Raw genomic sequence first — 8,331 nt, 5'->3', positions numbered from 1 at the left:
GTACCAACCTGAGATTCTCGGTCAATGATTATTAACCGTCACATCTTGTGGCGGCTGCGGAACCGCGAAACGTGCCAACTTCCTAATTATCGGGAACGATTTGGTTGAATAATTCATGGAAATTTTCATCATAATCTCATCGTTTGGAAGCCTGATGGATCGAGAAAGAATGTTTTCTATTTCGAGTAAAGAGAGGGGTATTGTAAATACTTTCATTTCCTTTTCAACTTTTGTAAAAGTTTTAAACTACGATTATGGAATTCGATGAAGCCAAGAACTATGTCCAGTCTAAATCTTGCACGATTAATTATATTTCTCAATTATCAGACTGGACTGTTACAATTTTTTTTTTTCGCTTTGAATAAGAGGATTTTATGGATTTTTAAAAGGATATCAAACAAATACTTACAAATATATATAGACGACGATTTTACAATATTTTTCTGATCAATCTCTCTCGATTTACTTAAGTTTCTCGAGGACAATCTTGAAGATACATTCCAATTATTTGTAATATCGAGGAATGCAAAAACGAGGAATGCAAGTTTCGCGACTTGGGCGTTATAACGACGCAATCAACCCTATCCGTGGCGACCCTCGCGGTGCTCCCCTTATCAGGCTCAATAATGGAAACTACGTTGTCGATTCTATTTTCTCTCCCCCGGGGAAGCTGGCACCGGCATACGGCATTCGCCACTCCGAGCTTGTACAATAATGGTTATTTATTAGCGCTAAATCAAATGCGTTAGCACCGCGCCACCCAATATATATGATAATAGTGATAATAATTCCGGAACCGACCACTTCCGATTCCTGGCGGGACGACGAAGTCAGTGGTACGATATTGCTGATCCCTGGAATCGCAAGAGGATTTGTTAGAAATTGCGAGATAATATCGTAACCGGAGTTGAATTGAAAATATTGAATAATCGGTTTGCCTTTGTCAATATACTTGTGTTAGATCCTTAAAATATTGAAGAGAATTCAAGCTTGAAAAATAATCGTATGTGTCGCTAATATTATGACGTACAAAGTTTGTCAGCTTATTTATAAAGCTTTCGTGTGATTATCAAAATTGAAACTTTACGTAACTTTACGAATCCTCTCGAAACACGTACCATCCATTTATAATTAGAAAGTTTTGGAAAGAACGATTTCAAATATCCTATGAAACTACAAATTTTAAACAAATAAACGATCTTTCTCAATTAGAAAACAAATTGATATTTTGTTAAATAACTCCGTGAACGTTGCTACGTTTGAATTACATTACTTCCAGGGATCAACAATATATCGAAACTATCGTTCAAAATCGAAATCTGCCAAGGATCTTATTATTCGTCCTAGAATCCAATTACACGGAAGCCGCAGGCCTCTCCGATGTATCGATGCTCGGCACCGCTAATCCTATCTCGAAAACTCCAAGTTTCCCGGACCGGAACTATAATTGTATAGCCGTCGAATGAAACTGTTCCGGAATCAAAGCATTCCTTCGTTTCATCGGTCAGACCGCGTTCTACAATCCCACCAACAAAAGACCACCTTCTCCTCCCTCTCTCTCTCTCTCTCTCTCTCTTCGCCAAATATAACAACAACCCAGACGAAATATCTTCCCTGAAGCATTCTAATATAATTCAAAAGAAAAGCATCACGTTGTCTGCTAATAATATCTAACAACCAATATCAGTGGAATAAAAATTTCGATCCAAGATAGACAAGATATCAATAAAATTTTCAAGGGTAAAAAATTCAAATCATCGAATGATTCGTTACACAATTCAATTACAATAAATAATTAATAATAAATGTTTAAAATCAAATATCGTATTGCTCGAAGCAACACCAGCAAACTGACTGAGATCAATTTTTCCAACGATGGCGAATTCCCTCGAATCGTGGCGACCTGTCCCGGGTCGGGCCGTCACATTCGTCACTGGCCTTCCAACCCTTCTTGCCTGGAAACCGGGTCCACTGCAACGTGTAAACACGGTGGCGTAATAGCGAGCAGCGACCCTGCCGCTCCAACGGTATTGTGTGCGCATACTGATGTTTCATTAGCCGACTGTTCATGCTTCTCCCTGGCCGTCAATCAAGTTCTCCAGCCTGCGGCTGCCTCCTCAGTTTCACCAGACGTCCGTCCCGATCCCGGCCGCAGTATCGGCCTGTTAGGATCGCTTTATAAGGGGATTACAATTATCCGATGTTTGATTACCCCTTCCGTGGTTGCAATCTGTTTAGACGCATTTACGTGCAGTAGGTAATGTACGATGTTTCTCTCCCTTTCCCTCTCTCTCGTTCGTTTCCTGTAATGAGGAGAGGAAGGCAAGGAACAGTGGCACAGCATCGGCACGATCGTCGTGAAGGCTTGCGTTTGTTCTACGTTGAGGGATGAAAGGATCGATTTACTCGTGCGGGTGGTGTTCGCTGGTGTTGGTGGTTAGGTTAGGTTAGATTGAGCGGATTGGTGACTTTTCGCCGTGGGGACGACGAAGATAGTCGCGATTAGCGATGCGTAGCTCGTGATCCGTTTCCCGGTTTGGGCGCACTCGAGGGCTTAATTGCGCGGGAGGAAGTTGGCGAATGTGGACTTGCGAAAAGAGAAGAAGGGTTGAGATGGTATTCGAGAGATTCATTGTTTTAAGAGCCTCTCTTCAGATCCGATCAGGATTCGCGATTCATGTAGTCGTTTCTTTTTTTTTTTTTTTTCTCTTTGTTTTTATTGTTGTTGAGAAATTGATTTTGGAGGGGAAGGGAGGGATGTGATTTTGAAGCTTTTATTACAATTTTTAAATTGTAATTCTTCTGATATTGATGAAGAAATTGAAAGAATATACAGTAATGAGATAGAGTTCCTTGGAAGATTCCAAGATATCACATGTCAGAGTTTTATAGAGTTTCAAAATTGATTTAAGGGGTTGATACTTTATATCAGAAAATTGTTCACATCGTATCTAAATAAGACAGTGTATATGGTTAAAAGGTAATAACTAGGGTGATTATGTCTAGTTTGGAACTTTAAAATAAAATAAGGGAATAAGAATCGTAGGAATAAATTAAATGAGCAGATGGATATTTTCTTACTTGACAGAAATAATGATTGATTTCAAATATAAAGGCTTAAAATTATATTTATATAATTATATTGCCATAATTTCCATATTTATGCATTTTTTTATAAATCAAAATATTTTATCAGTTTATTAATTGATTATAATAAATATTTATTTATTGAGTATTTCTCTTATTTTCGAAATTATTTATCTCTATAATGTTTGGAGAAAATCATCTTTAAATTAGCCAGTGATCGTATTAATATCGAAATTATTTTTTAAATACAATAAATAAAAGGTTGTACGTATATAAATTCTTGAAATTTCGCAAAATAATATTATAATAAAATAAGAAAATATCCATTTATTCATTTAATTTATTCTTATTCCCTTATCCCATTTTAAAGTTCCAAACTAGACATAATCACTCTAGTTATTACCTTCTAACCATATACACCTACTCTTTATTACTCTCGAAATAACAGAAACACCCAATTTTACAACGAGGTGTCGTAATCAACACCATCAAACTATTCGCCACATTTTCACGGTGGATAAGATAGATCAATTTCAGAAATTCAACTCGTTCGTACATATAATCGACTGATATTCGATCACACCCGCTACTTATCCCCATATTGATTCCAACCACTCTAAATCGCGTCTCGACGTGATTCCAGTCCGGACACACGCGGGATTTAAATAGATTTGAGAAATAAATGGAAACCGAAATCAATTTATAAAGAGGATCGCAATTATTTCCGCGGTCGATCCCTCCCCTCCCCTCCCCTCTTCGAGTTTACACTACGAATTCAGAGTTATGCCGGCGGCTGGACCGGTGATGGACCGAAACGCAAATTCGAACCGCAGTGTGGCGACGGGGATGGTCGATTGTTAGCCGTGTCGTGTTGCAACGAGCCGCGAGCAATTGTGCACGATTTCATTTCAACGATCCAGATTATGTAAGTTTCGGGCCAATTACAAGCATCGGTTGTTTCGAGCGTTTACGCGGAGCACCGCGAAGAATTTGGTTCGGGGGCGGGGGAAAGTGAAGAGAGGAATGCGTTCGGTCCCGTCGATGACGAATTGCAAATGAAAATGACTACGTTGGTTCTGTTAGAGCTATTGGAATTGCTCGATGATCATTTCGGGTATTTACAAGAATTGTCTTTCGAAGGAAGCTTGATAGTTGTCACGGTTTCGAAATAAAATTCAAGTCTTTACTTTATTTGCATAAAATATCGTTTCGAGAAATAATGTAATTTAATTTTATAGAAATTATTTTTAAAACAAGCAATTATACGGTTAAATATTTTAGATTATCTTTTTCTTCGTTTATCTTTCTGTAGTTCTTTTGCTAACAAAAGAGATTAGCTCGAATTTCGATCGTTTTGGAAAGGGATTGAAATTATTCGATTACCCTTTGTCCCTTAAAATTCCCTCGATCCGGATTACGACGATGTCGCGTGCACACGGTCAAGGTTCACGAAACCCTTTGTCGAATCTTTCCCGATGATTCACCGTGCCGTGGATGTCTGAACACTCTTGTAAAGCAACGCGTAATTAAATTAACGCCGAACGTCGGCGCTTTTATGAAGTTAAATTACGCGGCGTTCGTAAAGGAAACAGAAATAATCGTATGGCAGAGAGCGTTCATTCAAGCATGGCCTTGCCTACCATAAAAGAGAACGGTTATCCCGTTAATAGAGCAGGTGTAAATTAACGCGAAGCGTTCCGTAAAAGCAAGAGAATTAAAGATACTTTGATCTTATTCGAGATCGTTTCGAAGTATTAAACTAATTTAATACTCATTCCAAGACCGTTTAAGATCTGACGAAAAAATCGAAGAAACATAGACCATCCTATTCTCACCATCGAATTCCATCGTATCCATCTAAGAACGCAAATGAGTAACGCTTTTCGAAGCTGTTTCCTCCTACATTCGAGCGAACAAGAGAGAGAGAGAGAGAGGTACGAGAAAAAGAAAGGAAAGCGACGAAATTCGTTTCAAACACGAGATTGCTTTGTCAATTGCAGCGTAAGTGACAAGTACGATCGCCCCCACCACAGGAGGCGTATTATCCCGCCGATGTTTCATTACACTGTCAATCACCGCGTTTATCCAGCGGCCCTTGGCCGCAAAACCGATCGCCTCGTTCTCATCAACCGAGGCCGAATCGCTTCCGCTTTATAAAGGGATTACAATCATCCACTGTTTGATTACCTTTCCAGGCGTGTGCGAGTTAGTTAGAGCGAGGCACGCGAGCGAGCGGCCATGTCAACACGCGAGTGCCACCTGGCGGGACGCCACTTCGATGCTCCCCTCTTCTCCTCCACCCCCGATTCCCGATCCACGGCAATCATATCGCGATATGCTTTATAGGGAAAGCTATTAACCGTCGATGGGCCAATTCCGCGACGCGATTACACACAAAGTTCACCGGATCTGTCCCGCAAGTGCCAATGTAATTTAATACCGTAATGGCTGCACACGCAGCGAGACGCGCGTGTTTGCCCGCCGGGGGCGGGGGAAAGGAGTCGAGGTGAACGTGCACCGAGCATTCGTGTGTTGGACCGCTGTGTTGAATCGTTTCACGATGTCACCTGTGTGTGTATAGTTGAATTCTGTTTATCTGAATCCCGTCGGGAGGTAAACAGTTCGTATAATTGGACTTTGCGCGATAGTGGTTCCGCTATTCTCGTGTTATGATTTTTTTTTTTTTATTTATGTAACCTCTTTTTTCTGGGTTCGCTCTTTAATTGATTTAAAACTACTATCGATACTAATAATTTTTTATACATTTTTAATTTCTTATAGATTTCGAGTCGTTTCAAAATTTATTTTCGTTGTTCTGAAATCTCTCCAAGATTTTGTCTAAAAAAAATTCCGATCAAAATAATTTCCTCCATCTTCGTTTGCAACGAAGCAGCATTCACCTTCCCCTCACCAACGACAAAATTGATTTAATTCGAAGCGTCCATAACACGAAACACAGCAACGGTATCTCGTCATACATCAATCACCACGAATCCTATAGTTTGACTTATGAACACGGCTGTAATCCCGCCCCGGCAAGTATATATATATATACACACGCGGCGTGACCGAGGCTATAATACGTTCGCGTTAACGCCTTCTTATTATAAGGTGAGTGTGCGGGTGGGCGGCAGTGGAAAGCGACCGCATTAGGCAGACCTTAGGCGGACCGTGTCTTGCCCGGCCTGTAATTTCCCCCGAAATCTTTAATTACCATCCTCGCGAGACACCCGTCGCCTCTCCATTCTCTCTTTCCTCTCTCTGCTCATTGCACGCTACTCCGTCAATCGTGGAACGCGACGCTCGAAGGGTCCGTCGAAATCTCTCCGTGCGTGTACCACGTTCGTGTATTCGAATGGAATTTACAATGGGACGATAATTTATGCCCGACAACGAGTGCCTCGCCCCCTAGACGGAGCTGGGGTGACGAGCTGCTCCAGCTTGGGGGGGAGGGGAAAGGAATCGGGGATTTACGGCGTCGGGGATATGCAAAAAAATATCCCCGTGATTCCCCATTAAAAAATACCAAACTGCGAATATCTTTGGCGACACGATTTGTTGCTGGCCTCCTTCTTGTTGATTTCTGTGAAATGTATACAAATGTACACGTTATTTCGGGAATAATATTTTCATTTAGAAGTTTTTAGAATTAATACTTTGGTTTCTTCTCAATCTTTAATGATGATCTTTATATGTATTGTAAAAATGGTTTTCCTGATGAAATGTTGAACAAATGTTTCGATATTAATCGATTTGAAGATAGAATAATCATATTTTTATTTGATCTAATTAATATTCACGAAAAGATTGGTTGTAATTAATTGAAAATTGGAAATTCGAATTATTTAATTTACAGATATCTTCGATGGATTATTACTTCGAATAACTTATTAACACGTTGTATACGAACTAATATCACATCCCTTAGGCGTTATACGAACTTCAAATTCAACTCAAACCGAACTAAAATCAAATCTTCGAAAGTTAAACTATTTACGATGTAAATATATTCGAAGAGGCATCTTTGAAAATATATCAATTCTAATATCGAAACAGATATTTTGCATTTATTACAAATTACTGGAATTATATTTATATATCGATGTAGAGGAGTAAGAGAGTGTAGAAGGGTGGAATTCGCGGGACATTTCCTATCGTTCTATCCTCGATCATCCTCGAAAACGGTGGAGGATAGGGGAAGGGGGATGATGCGTGGCCCGCACCCTCGGTCAGCGTGGACGTAGGAAAGGGTGAAACAGGGGCTGGTTTGTGCAACGTGTGTGATTACGTTGGCAATTACTCCCACCCTGGGCCCCGGATAGGCCACTGGCCTCCTTCCACCCCTGCATTCTCCGCGTCGTTCTCGACGGCGGAAGGGTTGTAACTCGTTATTAGCGAGGAACAGAGACGATAGAGAGGGGCAGGTGGTGATTACAGCCCCGAAGTAGATTCCCCAGCGATGATAAACGCCGGTCCGCAGATCATGCCCTTCGACTCTCTCTCTCTCTTTCTCTCTCTCCCTTCTTCCTATCTCTATTCCTCTTCCTCCGTTTTCCGTCTGTCTCTATCTCCTCCTTGACTCTTGTCTCTTTTTGCTCGTCTCCTCAGAAAGAAGAAAACGTCGATCTACGATTTAACACTGACTCGAGGAAAATAACCCCTCTTCCACCAACCCTTCCAAACTTCCTTTCGACGATCTAGATAAAAGCATTGCGCCCTTGAAATGTACCATTTCATTGCGTGTTCGCTCGAAGAGAGTGTAAATCGTTTTATTGGAAGCCGATATCAAAAGTAAGATTATATATTACTGAAGGAAGGTTAGATGAAACGGAAAGTGACATTGAGTTACATTAAAATTCGTCCATCGATCGAGGAGAGCAATGAATGTCGATTTATATATTTATCCTGCACGAGAAAACGGGAATAAATGATAGGAGGAGGAACATCATTGATGATCTTCTCGCGAGAAGGACGGCCATCTTTCGAATTTCGATTGCAATCGAGAAGGCAATCCCTGTCTCGTGCTCGTTAGAGAGATATCCGCGTAAAAAGTAGTCGTACACGTGGAAAATTGCCGGCGAAGGAAACAGAGATCAGGAAATGAGGGACGCGGATCGAACGGGGAGGGTTGTAAAGTTTGAAAATATGAAAAAGGATGAGAAAAGACGGGGGGAAGAGAAAGGAAAGGTAAAAAGGAAGATCCGAGGGTCAATCAGGAAGAAGGGTCCTTAAGGATGAGTCGAG

General features: G+C 40.8%; 1 protein-coding gene across 3 annotated transcripts in view; it reads left to right on the top strand.

The window, feature by feature from the left end:
• The window catches only part of LOC102673581 (semaphorin-2A), a 259,910-nt gene that overhangs the window by 173,316 nt on the left and 78,263 nt on the right, over positions 1–8,331 (top strand). Inside the window, exon 2 of one of the 3 annotated variants that reach the window (XM_006608692.2) lies at positions 2,614–2,616. The exons of the other annotated variants lie outside the window; for them this stretch is intronic. Coding sequence (XP_006608755.1) covers positions 2,614–2,616 — 3 coding nt within the window. The remainder of the gene's footprint in view (positions 1–2,613; positions 2,617–8,331) is intronic. 3 annotated transcript variants of the gene reach the window in all.

Source organism: Apis dorsata, unplaced genomic scaffold (genome assembly GCF_000469605.1).
Source record: "Apis dorsata unplaced genomic scaffold, Apis dorsata 1.3 scaffold_44, whole genome shotgun sequence".
Taxonomy (NCBI): Eukaryota; Metazoa; Arthropoda; class Insecta; order Hymenoptera; family Apidae; genus Apis; species Apis dorsata.
This window is presented reverse-complemented; position numbering and strand designations above follow the sequence as displayed.